At 40.3% G+C, this 15272-nt stretch overlaps 1 protein-coding gene across 7 annotated transcripts in view; it reads right to left on the bottom strand.

The window, feature by feature from the left end:
- Positions 1-8135: 8135 nt before the first annotated feature.
- Positions 8136-15272, bottom strand: part of myo6a (myosin VIa) — a 147433-nt gene continuing 140296 nt past the window's right edge. For all 7 annotated transcript variants that reach the window (XM_031751531.2, XM_039598786.1, XM_039598788.1 and 4 more), the window contains one exon: positions 8136-11125. In XM_031751531.2, the coding sequence (XP_031607391.1) occupies positions 10926-11125 (200 nt within the window). In that variant the 3' untranslated portion in view covers positions 8136-10925. The remainder of the gene's footprint in view (positions 11126-15272) is intronic.

The following is a 15272-nucleotide window of genomic DNA, read 5'->3' as shown; positions in this document are numbered from 1 at the left end:
CAGGAGCAGCAGAAAGAAACCGCTGCCGGTTTCTTCCTGAAACGCTCTTCTGTCTTGATGGATTGAGGGGGTTGCAGTCGACTTAGATTTGCCACATTTCATTAACACTGAACCCTGTTAGGTCTAATCCAGCGTCCAGACCGGCCGAGAGAGGACAAAGAAACCAAAAACAGCCGTAAACACCGAACACCACCCGGCAGGTTAATACCGCGGCGCTGCACATTCCTTTTAATCTCGTTTGGCTGCCTGACAGCACAGCGAGCTGGCAGCAGTGAAATCGTTTTGTGTAAGTTAAACGCTTTCTAATGAAAAGACTCCCCGAAAAGGCACACGGGAACGATTCCGAGGAGTCCCATTTCTTTTTCCTACAAAGATGTGCAGGTTTTCTTTGGCACCTTGCTCTCCATATGGCCCTGATACTCCAGGTCACGTTTCTTTAATCCTGCTCGCTGGCTGGCTCAGACTTGTTTTAGTTGGGTGTTTGCCCGGGTGAGTGCAGGTGTAACAGACTGGTTTTAGTGTCTAGGCATAAAACCATGTGTGGTTTTCTAATATGTGGTTTAAAGGGTGAAGCTGAGGAAGGTGGAGGTTTTAGTTACATGCAGGGTGAATCTTCAGTTGATATTTCAAAAATGTTTTTCCTCAGTAATGTGTTTTTGTCTGCTGCAAACTCCCACTGGGTGACTTTACCTACCAACCTGGCACAAATAAATGCTAATGTAGTGTTTTAAAGCAGGTATTGTGAAGTTATTTGAATTGCACAGTTTAAAAAAGAATGACTTTGGAGCATTAAAAATAAGACATTTAGTTTGTGTTGCAGAATATTAGTCTGTGTGTAATTTCTGTAGTTACAATAGATAATTATGCACAGAGGCCCAAACCGTTTTTCGTAGCAGGCTGTAAATGCATTCATTTCTGCTCTAACATTAGACATTTTAACATCAAAGTCTACGGGGACCGACTCCTTTCTGGAGTAAGCCTTAAATGTACATTAGAGGAAGTAATGGAGCAGAGGAGAGCTGTCGCCTCATAGTAAGAAAGATCTCACTTTAAATCCTGCCGGTTGCCTTTCTTTGTGGTTCCTGTGTTGGTTTACTGTCCACTAACTAGACCACTATTCACGTGACTTTAACAAAGGTCCAGCCACACAAGCCTAGAGACCAGTAAACCCGCTAAAATGTATTATTCCCTGACTGGTTGGCAAATAGTTGCTCGCAGTTGTAAGGTGAAATTAGTTGCTAAGATACGGTGCTGCATCAGAAACTACTTTGTGATTGGTTTGATCGCTCGCAGATTACCACAGTTGTCCACAGTTTCCATGGAAGACGCTGACTTCTGCAAACACTCACCAAGTTGCAAAGACAGAAATATTTCCCGTGTTTTAGACCAAATGCACATAAGATGGTAAAGCTTTGCAAGACATTAATATGCCACCCTGATTTATTGATGGATGTATTTCTTTATGTATTTTATGTATTTTCCCTTTTACTGCAAGAGGGCTCTAATGCAAACGAATAATGTAAAGTAGTAAACTGTGAAAACTGGAAATGGGGAACATTTGCCTTCAAAATAAAAGTTGTGCCTCACCACTACCGCCAATGCATTCCAAAGTTTCACTTTGAAGGAGAGCATTTTCTGTTTCATCTTTGTTTCTTAATTTTCCAAGTGTTACTTACACTCTGAGAGCAGTTAGTCAGTGTTTGCAGACAAGTCTGTGTTTTCCATGCAAACTACAAGTGACCACAGCCATCTACTGCCCACCCAAGCAGTCACAGAGAGGTTTTTGGTGCAGCACAGTATGTCTCTTTACAACCAGCCTCCTACAACTACTGGGCCGGTCTCTAGGACTTTGTGCCTGAGGCCTAATCTACCACTTGAGTCTGGTGTCATTAACCGTTTCCAGGTCCAAACCGGAATACACCGTGTTCTGACTGAGGGATTAAAACGTGTTAAGATTAAATATAACAAAATATTAAACATTAAAATGCGTTATAAAGACAACAGCCTTAATGAACGGAGTAGGAGTTTGGACCGGAAGCAGGGTTTATACGTCATCAGTTAACAACAAGATTCAATGGACTCCACAGCATCAACTTAATATTTCAGATGGAAATGTTTAATTTGCACAGCATAGCTGATACACACTTAAATGTGTATCAAATGGCTGTATGCTGCCCTTGGATGATGCTCCCTAAATGAAGTAAAAGAGAAGCGAGAGTTTTTATTTCAAATCAAGCTTCATGTTTGATCTGAGTAGCTATAAAACCAAATCACACTCCAGAGAGAGACATGCTCAGTTTGATTAACACCTGAGCTGGTCATTAAATAAAGCACATGTTCTGCGGTTGAAAATAAAAACACTGCATGTGTCTGAAGCTTTGTACTCGCAGGAGCTGAGCATCTGCTCATTTGCGCCTCGGCTGTGAAGGAGGGACTGTTTGATTCCGTGCAGATAAACCGAAGTGGAAAGTTGTAAATCAGTCAGGTTCAGGCTCGAGGTGCTTCTCACAGGAGTTAAATGAACAGTCGGTTTGGTGTAATCTGCTGACAGTCCAGGTGATTTTTTTTCTCTTTTCTCCGCAGGTCTTTTGAACATTTGCAGTATTTGCAGATCTTCTCTGATATCTGTGGCTTCAGGACAGAGGCTGATTTTGGTGCAGAGTTGCTGTAGCTGCAGTTTCATACCTGCCCACCTCATTTTTCTCTGCTTTTTCTTTTCTCTGCAGACACAAAGACGGCTATTCCCTCCCAGGCCTTTCCAGTTAAGAGAATATAAAGGATCGGACGGCACCTGAGAACACCACCACAGGTGAGAGGGGGCTGGAGAGAACATGATGCACGCTCAGCAGGGCTTCATTGTGTAAAATGGAGCTGATTAAGAAGTGGTAGTGTTATCAGATGATGCAGATAGCTCCCTCCTCCTTCTCCCAGTGTGAGATTAGCTCTAAACCCAAACACGAACACCTGTGTACGCCTTTACAGCACGATAAAATAATCACAGTAAGATAATCTGTCCTGCTAGTCTGAACCCCCGATTGGTTTAAAGCTGCTGTGTGTTTAGGCAGATGACCAGTGAGCAATTAAACCTCCCAAAGGAGGACGACTAAACCCTGACCTAACGCTGCTGTTTAGTACAAACTGTCCTGAGCCCACCTCTCACCTCCACTCTGATCCTCTTTCGGGGTCTGAGCCGCCACAAAGCTGCGAGGTAATTTCAGAGCATCTCCCCCCAACAAGAAAAACCCTGCAAACCGCATCTCTGAAAGGCTTTCAGAGAAAGATAAACCACGACAGCGGCTTGCAGCCTCCACCACGGTCACGCGCCTTAAAGTCTTTGTTCTGCTGTGCCGGCTCCTGCATCACTCCGTGTACGTTTAGAAAGAGATCCCGAACCCTTGAAAAGGCTGAGGAGTTTACTGCTGAGATTAACTGCAACACCGGAGAAGTTTAAGGGCAGAAAGCAGCATTTTGGATCCACAGTTACTAAACTAATATTTATTTTACAGGCCTCTGGAAGTGGATGCACTTAACTCCTAATTAACTTAATTAACTGCTAGTCTTAAATACTTTTGTAATCTATTGATTTCAGTTTTTTATATGAAATCGTAAAATAAATAAAAAAGCCTGGTAGTGTAATGTAGCTCCAGTTTTTCTCCCCTGACACTTAAACTTAACACTGCTGTTTATTTCATATAAATAATGAAAGTACTAATTTTCTGTAATCTTAGCGAAGGAGAAACCACAACTGAATGACCAGAAAACTCAACGCTGAGACTTGGCTTTGAGTTCCATGAATATCGAAAACAAAACCTGCACTGAATGCATCTTGGTGTTTGGAGCTCTCCCAAACCCACATGAATAATTACAGGGGACATTAAGCTACAGCGATGATAGGAACAGCTAATAAATCTCCCTTCTTTGACCATGTAAGTTTGTGGATTTTGTAAACACTGGACCACAAGTCGAGAGAGTTTATTGATATGTCACATCGACCAAAGTGCTTCAAAAATATTAAAACAAATGAAGCCATTAAGAAGCAATTAAAACCATCGGGTAAACAAATCAAGCCATTAAAGGCAATTAAGAAAGCCCATCGTCTGGGAATCTACAGGGCTCGTTAACAGTGTAGGGTAAAACTGGTCCTAATCTGGGAAAGTTTGAGGGAGATGTCCTGATCTGGAAAGAAAAACTGTTTCAAGATTTACAACAATAAAAAGTAATCAGTAATTTGTTATGTAAAGCATAAATTTACCTATTTATTGTTATACATTTTTTCTGGCTGTGGTGCCAAAGCTTTAATTCCCCAAAGGCTGCTCAATGACTGACATGTAAAACACCGATCGTGTTTCTTGTCTCTTTGAAACAGGAACTCGGACTCATCGCGGCCTCATTCAGTCACTTGGTTTAAATTCAAGTTGATGCAGAGCTGAGGAGGTTCAGGACAAACCACTGGCTTCTACACTCCCCAGCGCTCTGAGCTTCATACCAGAGGACAATCAGCCATCGGGGAAAACAAACGTTTAGGCCATTTTAAAAATGTCAGACAGCTGTCGTCTGCGGCTGACAATGAAGAGGAGCTCAGGGGACAACCACAGCATCGATCGGGTCGATATCGATTGACCCTGGACTGCTTTTATATACGTCTGCTGACTCTGTATGTCTGTAGGCTGTGTGTCACATGATTAGGAAGTAATCTGATGGTTCCCCCAGATATTAATGCAATTTAAAAACAACAAAAAAAGGTCTCAAGTGGTAGGTAGCAATTTGTTTCATACCAGCATAATTTTATGATGTTCAGATAATATTTTCTAGATAAATAATAGAGATGTTCTTTAACTTCCTATTGTACACCTGAACCTTATATGTATATGGAGTGAAGATGCAGTAGTGGTAAAAAAGCTATTACTTTTCTATCAAGTTTGATTTGAAGGACATTTGGATGCTTAATGAGGTTCAAATATCCAGTATTTATTATTTCTCTCATCTTTTATTAGATTTATTATGCCCCATACTTTATTTTTTTTTATGTTTTGTGGTCTTGTCTTAATCCCAAGGTTGGGAATCTAGAGCTTTAAACTATGGCTAGCTATGGTGCAGTGCTGAGCTAATACTGATTGCTCAAGACCCCGCATTAGTAAAACATTTATGCATTGGCCAACCTTGATGTTAACACCTGGATCCTTTAAGATTTATCCACAGAATTTTTCTTGGATGTTACTGCAGAAATTAAGCTGTAGCAAGATGATTTACACTTTAACGAAACACTAACAAACTGTTGACGAACTACACCACTGTTGTAGAATTACGGAGTTCCTATGTTCGCCGTGAATATGTTGAGCATTACCATCACACCTTCTCTAGCACATGTAGTGGCTTCAAAATTCAGGAGTCGGATTATTACAGAATAATTGTATCTATTTTATGATGTAGAACAAAACATGAAATCAGGTGACCCATCAATAAAAACCCACCCACTTCCTTGACCTAACCCGAACCCTTCCATAACAAAACCAGTTAACCAAAGACATTTTTTCAGGCGTCTTAAAAAAAAATCTTTAACAAGACCCACAGAGTTTTTCATGTAGCACTATGTATGTGATTGTGTTTTTGGCATGGTAGTCATAAATCAAACACAGCACTTAGTGTTTGTTTCTTGTTTGCAGTTTTTGGTTGTGACTGTCCTCCTCCTTTCCTCGAATTTGAAGGATGGGTCGGGTGTGTCCTTCGTGGCCCACCATATCCCAGATTTAGCTGCTAACATGGGTCACAAAAAAACTTTTAACTAACGAGAAACACATTTAATAGTGAAACAATTCAACACACCTAAACATAAAACAATACCACAAGCCATTTAGCATAAAGGCCTGATAAAAATATGCTGCTTTTAGCTAGTTAACTTTGGCATGAGTTTGTGGTTCCTTCTTTTATGCTACCTAGCTAACATGCCGACTACTAAAAAGTATTGAGCATTCTCAACTTTTGGACTGATTAATTTCACTATCCCTATTATGATAGTGACAACTACCGTAACTATGGTCACTGACAACAATTTGACAGCAAAAGTGTAAAGTACACAATTTGAGATGCAGTGCAGTTGTCTATGGCTACAATAGCTGTTCAAAGGTGGCACCATTAGTGGGTGGCTGAATGCTAACATACCTGGAATGCCAGCTTTATTGAATACGTTTCTAACATTTGCATGCTAACATACTAGCATTTTACAGCAGAGCTGGGAGAGAATTAATTTGATCAGGTGGTGGCGCTAGAGGAACTGTCAGAGGATAACCAACGTTTTTATTGTTCACCCATGGTAGTATATATTTCTCTCAAAGTTCTAAATATACGCAACATAGATTCACGGATTTATCCTTTGCGTACACGCATTAACTATCTTCAATGTAATATTAGCTCTTACATGCCTTGACAGACAGCGTGAACTAGAAACGTTTAACGTATAACTCTTGGTGTTATCTAATTGTTCCCTACATTGTTTGTGATATTTCTGTAGCACGTAATTTTTATTTACATTCTGCTGCTATTACACAGGAAGTCAAGCAATACCCAACCTCCCCCTAAAGTCCATTGAGGGGATTAATTTGAACTCAAGTACCGCATACCGTCAAAGGTGCAACTTGCACACCTGTGAAATGTACATTTGAGTCAGTTTAGAGTTTATAGTTTTACCATAAACTTAAACTGCACTGCAAAGAGTTAGTAAATTGAGCTAGCTGAAAACCATGTTGCAGCAACAAAGCTAGTAATATATCCTTTGGATTAGGATCATTTGTTGTTGTTAGAAAGTATGGATGAACTTTTAGGTATTAGACAGTTAAACAGGATGCCAGTTATAAACTTTCTCTTTACTAATTTTATAACACGTCCCAGTTCCACTGATTTGTTAAAACAAAACGTTTTGCGTGATGCATTTACATATGTGAGTCTATATTATGGTGCAAATTTGCACCAACATGAACTGGTCATGGTCAGTTTACATGAGTTAAACTGTCAATTCTGATGTTGTTTCAGGGCAGCTGGAGCTATACAGTTCACTTTTACACAGAGACGAGAAAAAAAAGTTAAGAGCTCGGAGTAAATGAAGTTGTCGTAGACTTGCCTTTGCAAAAAAAGTGAATAGTCAACCATGTTAATGTTTGTCTAAAAACAAGTAAACCCTAGGACCCAGCAATTTGTCCATGCTAGCAGCTAAGCTAATGTTATGTAGAAAAAAAAAAAACGGGATTCTGATTGACATCAACACAAAATGTATATAATTTATATATAAGTGCTTATTACACTAGGAACAGGAAAACAAATATTTTGGAAATGTGTTAGAAATATTTGCTTAAAACTAAAAATTATATTATTTATTAGTCAAATTGCAAACTGACGTGATTTTGCCCAAATGTAAGCTGCCATGCTGTTCTTCTCTGAAAAGTCAGAAATGCATCAAACAGAACATTCAGTTCGTCATTCTGCTCAGCATTTGGCATTTTAAGGAAAAAATAATTTGCATTTTTTGATTAAAAAAAAAATGCATGGATAACAATAATTAACAATAAGCATTCCAATGCAATGGTATTTATGTTTGATGTGAACACACCATAAAACTGATGAGCGGGCCCTGTAAATCCCTTCCTGCTGAGAGGCTCGGGACACATTTTTCATTGTGTTTGAAACAGAAAAAAGCAGAACAAAAGAAGCTTTTTGTGTTTAGTTTTATTTATATTGCGTTATACTTGTAAATGAATTCTGTCGAGTCAAATGATCTTCTATTAAAGATGTAGGTAGTAAGACCAAATCTTACCTTTCTCAGGGTTAATCTTACTCACATGGATCATGTCACAGATCAAACCAATGCTTAAACTTCCCAAATGCTGTCGTCTTATTAATGTAAATACTGTTCGCTGTTTTTGTCTCGAATCAACGCATCTACTGATGTTTATTGCTGCTTGTGTGGGGAGGGAAGCCTCCCCCAAGGACTGTAATGTGGACTTTTCTTATTTAAAGTCTTAAAATATTATGTATATGTTGAGTTTCACAATCAGTAGTTGAAAATACAAAACTGTGTCGAATAAAGCTTCATCTTCTTCATTTTGAAAGCATTTTCTCTGAGGTGGAAAGGAGGAGGCGAGAGGTGAGTGAAACAGGGAATGCTTTTATTCGTCCGTTAGAGATCAGCGTTAGAAAAATGACAGTGGACAAAGGCAGTGCTTCCCCAGGAATGATTGCAATGTGTGGCGAGAAACAGATCGCAGCAAATCCACAACACTTTCTTTGCACGTTTTGGAGGGAAATATCTCGAGGTCATCACTCTGGCGGTTAAAACAAACACTGAGGTCTTAATGACGGCAAAGCTCAGAGCGCGTCCCCTTTACACTCAGCATTAACCCGTGTACTGGCACGTTATACACATGCCAAGCTTGGTGAAGTTGATCTTTGTGTTTGGTACGGATTTTACTGAAGGAATTTAATGTTTTCTGACCTGCTTCAAACACGGCTGGAATCCTTACAAATGAAAATGCCTGGACCAGTCTGATTTTCCATGTTGATGTTTTTTAAAGCTATTATTTGGCAAAATGAATCATGAAGATTTTAAGGTCTCCAAGATAGACCTGCTGCAGCCCCCCAAACTGATGGGCCTTTTCCCCAGTAGACATTTTGTGTCTATCAACAATGGCCGCAGTCCACTCGGCTCCTGGTTCAGTGCAATGGCTTACTAAATGGAACCGAGCCAGGTCAACATGTCTGCTGTGGAAGAGGCCCACACACCAAGCTCGAAGCCCAGTGGGTCCAAAATTGTAATCTGACCCTCTGGAGTTTTGTTGACATTTCTAGTCTTTCTGTGGCTCCAGTAGGCAGGACTGTATGCAGCTTTTAACTGGAAATGTCCCAAAAGGACTCACTTGACTATTGATAGCAGTAGTTCTAACCTAATTAGTACCCAAATGGTATAATTTCATCAGTTGTTGATGTTGACGTGTGATATATGGTTTTTGATGTCATGACCTTATATTGTTGCATGTCTCAGATACAAATTGAGCCTCGTTTGTTTACGATGTGGGAATTAAATTCCCCTTTTCTGTGAGCGTGCTCAGAGCCCAAAGCCAAAAACCTGAGTCAGCCTCTATCGTGATAATTCAGGTTTTGTATAGCCAGCTAAAGCAGCTAAAACAAAAGCCTGGCTATGCCGAGCGTGCTTTATATTAAACCTCTCTGCAACATGCAGTTGTTTCTCTGAGATTAATAAAGTCATGTTTAAATCAAGATTTGGGTTCTTTTTAAACAAATTTAGCTGGTGGTAAGTGAGCCGTCTTCATCAACTATCAGATCCATCCCGGCTGTGCTGTTATCGCTGTCTGTAAAGGGGTTCGGCTACTTTGCAACAAGACAGATGTTCATGCTTTCAGACAATCTCAGCCACATTTTTCTTGTGCAGAGCATCAAAGGGGGAACAGAAAGCTCGGGAACAAACAGGCTCAGGGGAATAACGCAGTGCGACGTCACCACAGATTGTCCGTCATTGTTTTGTTTTTTTTTCATCTAAGTAATGACAAAAGAGGCCTGTTTTTTCCTTCTTAGCTGAGTTTGTGTGATTTATTGCTTGACGATCTCATGTGCCCAAGCCGATGAAGTAGAAACTGTTCTTTGAAAAATAAACTTTTACATTCCAGTAGGAATAACACTGCTGTCTGCACATACCGCCCTATAGAAAATATTCAGTGTTATATGAATGTTCCAGTTCGAGGCCAAGTACCAGTGCATCGTACAGAGTTCGTGCTCGAAAGCTTCTCACAGAGCAGGGAAATGTCCAGTCTGACAGAACATCTTAACAACTGATTCCAAACCATATCGTTTTGTGCTACCTTGGGATTCGCCACACTGGCAAATTACTAAACAAATCAAATTCAAAGTGTTAAAGCGTGGCTGGGTTGTTCGGGGTCTCTTTTTTTTTTTGCGGCGCTGATCTGCTCTGAAAAACACCACGAACACGTGGAGTCGTGTCTCAGCAGTTGCATAATTAATTCACATTTTCTGCTCAGCTCCTTAAAACAGAAATTAATCATGGATGGGGCTCCATTAATGAGGGAAAAAAAAACAAACAAGGTTTCACGTCCGGAGACACGTTTGGTCTCCAAAGGTTTTTGGACCCTTTACTAATTTAAATCACACACGATGAGAAGAAACAAAAGAATCACGACATGAAAAAATCAACAAGGTCTCAAGTTACATTCAGCTGGAAAAACAAGAGGTAATTGGAAAAAAAAAAGTATCTGTAAATATTGGATTTAATTCAGTGGAATAATCGGACACCCATGCATGCAGCCTCGTGGTGAGAGCTTGCAGCTCCTTGTGCGAGTTTTTCTTTTTCGCCCTGCAATAATGGCATGAAGACGACGTAAACAGCAGCTTTTAAGTCGGAGCAGGATCACCAGCTAGCTGTTAAGACGGAAGCGACACACCTGTGAGATTTCAGTGTAATCATCAGGATCATCAGGAATGCATAATTACAGAGGAATTAAACTTGTTCTGGGGAGGCAGCTTTGAACGAACAAACAAAGTCCTACCTTTCGGCATTTAAACCCTGTTAAAGTAGTATTAAGGCCTCATAGTTAGACTTGCACACATGTTACAGAAATGTTGGAAAAGAACCGGATGTGATCATTTAGCATGATTTTTCGTTTCTGCATAGGGTTCAATGCAAAACTTCCCCGCCCCGCCCCCACTGAGGAACCAAAAGCCAGCGAGAACGAAAACTCATCAAATGGAGGAAAAACAAAAGGACAGTTGAGGAGAAAAACAAAACGCCGTTCACGTCGAACGCCCTGCAGTCAGAACCTGTGCAGCGCGCCCACACTCCATCTGTGTCAGGTAGCTGGTGCATTCGTCCCTTTGTTTGCAGCGCGAAGCCCCGCCTCCGGGCCCCGTCACTTGAACATGCTCTGCAGCATGGCTGTGGCGTAGGTGGGCCGCGCCTGCCGGCTCTCGATGGCACTGCGGAGGTACTGGATCCCGCCGCAGCGTTCCCAGATCTCCTCGAACTGCCGGGGGAGGATCTCGGCGCCCCGCTTCCTCGAGAGGCCCGTCTCCTCCAGGCTCAGCTCACACATCTCCATGTCGTCCTTTCCTGTGAGAAGAAACGAGTCAGAAAAGCAAAAAAGACGTGAAACGCAGTGATGAGGAACTCAAACAAGCCCAATTGCACTGCACTTGCAGAATAATTTCATGCTGGAAAACCACCACGAGTCTGTGGCAATAGTTCACATCTCTCATTTTGAAGTTTTACTAAACAGAGAACCAAGGGCAGACGCCTGTTGTATAAAGAAGTATTTCTCTCTGGATAGCAAAGTTTTTTCAGCCGTTTTTCATCTTTCAATGCATTCATTTAATTATTTACTATTTTAGATCCTCTCCAATTCCAAGTTTGCTCAAAGTTTAATACAAAGTTAAAGAATAAATTAGTTAAAGTGTAAAGCTGCTATTCGTCTCAAATAGAAGAACAATAGGAGAGATGGCTATAAGAGTAATAAACCCTTTAAAGTATTTAAATAAAAATGTAAAAGTTGTGTTAATAATAAATGCCACAAAATAAATGTAAAGCTAAATATGACTGCATATTTACAAAAATCAGTTTTATATTTAACATAAATATCAAACTTAAATAAAATGTTGAATGCTAACATCTTGCACATATTTCTTTGTTGTGCATATTGTTATATAATGCTAAACTAGCGTTCGTAGGTTAGCATATTAACAGTCTTTGTTTAAAAACTTCCTTTAAGAATTTTTAACTTCCTCTGAAATATTTTGTTATTACACGAGAATAACGTTGATAATAATGTGCTGATACAGTACATTTTTTACCATGTTAATAGCTCAAATGTATGTACTTAGCATGTTAGCATGCTAAAATACTAAATGTAAAAATGTTGGTAACTACACCATAAACTAAAAAAGTTTTTTATCTCTAACATGGGGAGAAATTATCGTGGTAAAATTAGGCATTATTGTGCAACATGTTGACAATTGACCAAAAATCTAAAATGTTAGCTAAAAATAGCGTCATCTTAGCTAGAGATTATGTAAATAGGGTTTAAATGTGAATAAAAGGAAAAAACACAATAGAAAGTTTTTCTAAATATTTCAATAATGTTTTTTAAGATAGACACTTTTACATCAGAGGGTTAAACACAGCCAAAGTTTCAAATAATGAGTTAAAAATGGTAAATGGCCTTTATTTGTATAGCGCTTTACTAGTCCCTAAGGATCCCAAAGCGCTTTACACAACCAGTTATCCACCCATTCACACACTGGTGAAAGTATCTAAACGTAATTTTGCTTCATTTTCAACAGGAACAGCAGACAAACATCGTGACTGCCGCAAAGTTTGAGCAGTACAACTAACAAACTCCAGGTGCTGCCGGCAGGCTTCCAGAAGCTGGCCAATTAGATGTTGGGGGAGCTAAAGTTGGGCTGACACGATTAGTCAACTAGTCACGATTACGTCGACTATTAAAATCGATGACAACTAATTTAATAGTCGACACGTCGTTTCAAGCTTTGTAAGATCCCAAAAGACGCAGGAATAAGTAGTAGGATTTAAGAGTGTACAGGGTTCGTACGGGTGCTTGCAATCCTTGAAAATGCTTGAATTCTAATGTCGTCTTTTCAAGGTTTGAAAAGTGCTTGAATTTCAGATGTGGTGCTTAAAAGTGCTTGAAAATGTAACTGTATTTCATTCACAATAAATAGCTATCTGATTGAATTGTTTTCTTATCAGATAGAGAAATAAAATGAGACGCAAAAGCAAAATTTCCCTGCCTGGGCAGCTTTGCGTCTGTTTCAATATGTGACCCCGCCCCTCCATCGGACAGTCGGGGATGAGTGCTCTAACATACCTGTAGGTTGCTGTTTTAATGAGTGTTTGATGGAAAACAACAATGGCGGAGTTTGCGTTCTCCAGTCGCATGATAGGTGAGTCCTAGTAAATAATTTTCCAGTATGCATACGTTACAAATGCTATTTTTTTAAAATTATGGTTATTATTTTGCTAGCTATCAAACTCGCTGGAGAAATGATTGAAATGCACTGAGTGTGATGCAGTATGGCAGCGCTATTACGAGTTAATTTACTCAAGTGAAAACTAGGTAACTTAAGGCTTTCTGATTAACCCTCTGGGGTCGACGGACCCAGAGTCTCCATTTCAACTTGGGTCGAACATGCGGACTTCAAGCTATATACCAGTTTTTAAATTGTGTTGATAGGTCACGTAAAACCGATGTTTTTGGTTTTTTTTTTTTTTTAATAAAACAGTGGCGTTTACTCTGGGAAGAAACGGTAAAAACGGCGTTTTTTTTATGGAGAGCGCTAGCAAACACGCTTTGCTTGTGAGTGAAAAAAGAAAAAACACTCCTTCCCTATTGGTGGAAAAATGTACCATGTCGACCAATCAAAAAATGATACAGCAACATGTGGTATTTGGTTGTTGGGAAGAGAGAGAGAGCGAGTGAGCGAAAAAGAGAGTTTTGATAGTGAGAGATTTGTGATGTTTATCATGTTTGGAGTCTCAAGTTAGTGTGTTTTCTTGTGTAGTTAGTGTGTAGTGTAGTCGTTTTGTTTTGTGTGTCAGTTCTACTAGTGAACGTCACAGTTGCTGCAACTGTGTGCTGGAAAAGCTTAAAAGGGGACCTTGAAAGTGCTTAAAAAGTGCTTGAATTTGACCCTGAAAAAAGCGTACGAACCCTGAGTGTAATGACAGACTGAAACAGAAGATGGCAGCACTGCATGTACAAGGATGCCAGCTGCCGTTAAACCCCGAAGAAGAAGAAGGAGCTGTGTCCCAGAATTCATAGTGCGGCCCTGCTCAGTTTTCAACAACGGAGGCAGCTAGTTAGTTTTAATATCGGAGACTTCTGTTACCCACCAACTCGATAGCTAGCCGGGGTTGAAGGCTCACTAGAGCCGGTGAGAACACCGGACTCCCGGCAAATCGTTTTCAAACCCACCGCCGTCTTTCGCTACTCAGGTTAAACATGATATATAAGTCACTTTAGATAACTTAAAAATTATATTGTTTGGCTTTTTTTAGTATTTTATTTGTTCCTGAGTAAATCGGTTTGGCTGAGATTAAAGTTATAGTTTTTACACAGCTGAAGGAGCAGACGGCTGAGTTTATTAAACTCCACCGAAACAATCTGCAAATGTCATTAAAATTTAATAAACTATCATCTTGTCTTTATTTTTAGTTAGCACATACCTTAAACACTTAAAGCTGTAAGCTAATGATAGTTATATAAGAGCAGATGCATGCTGATGAAATAAGCTGTACGTTTTACGTCCAATGGATGCATGATCTGATTCCATGACCAAGATGGCGGCGCGTGAACAACGCGAGGCTCAGTGTCTCTCCAGAATCTGCTATTTAGCGGTTTTTTATCTACTTTTAACCGGATTATTCATCCAGAATTGCTGTGCGTTGCTGACGTACAGCAGACAAGAGATTCTGGACATCTGGACTCATAACTCCAACAGTTTTATCGCATATCACAACAGGAGGTTTGTGCATTTATATTAACAATGCTTGGTGCATGAACTCCACTACTACTGAGAGTCACTGCTCACCTAATGCGGAGTTTTTAATGGTCAAATGCAGACCTTACTATCTCCCCAGAGAGCTCACTTCGATCATACTCACTGCAGTATATATCCCCCCCGACGCTAATGCTAGGTTGGCCATGAAAGAACTTTCTGCAGCCATTAACAAACACCAGAATAAACACCCCGAGGCTGCTTTTATTGTTGCTGGCGACTTCAACCACACCAACTTAAAGACAGTCCTCCCCAGATTCCACCAACATGTCTCCTGCCACACCAGAGGAGACAAGACTTTAGACCATGTTTATTCCAACTTGGCTGGAGCCTACAAAGCAACACCCCTCCCCCACATTGGACAATTGGACCATCTCTCCCTGTTCCTCACACCTAGGTATAGAGATTGACAGACCACGTGACTTTCGCGCACTGCATGCCGGGAACTGGTGGAAAAACATTCAAATTACCGCATTAAATGCAAGCATTTGCAGCACCGCAAAACGTATATTCTCCGGTTCCAGTACCTTCTTGGTTTTTCTTTCCTCACCAAAAAAGCAATGCACAAAACGAAGGAGAACAAAGACAGACTCACGAAAAGGCAAAAAGGTACTTGGAAAAAAAATCAAAGGAGTGAAAGGGTCAGACCCTTACGAGCACACAGAGTGGACAAAAGACGTTAGCGT

Source organism: Oreochromis aureus, linkage group 15 (genome assembly GCF_013358895.1).
Source record: "Oreochromis aureus strain Israel breed Guangdong linkage group 15, ZZ_aureus, whole genome shotgun sequence".
NCBI lineage: Eukaryota > Metazoa > Chordata > Actinopteri > Cichliformes > Cichlidae > Oreochromis > Oreochromis aureus.
Note: the sequence above shows the minus strand (reverse complement) of the source record. Positions and strands in the feature narration are given on the sequence as shown.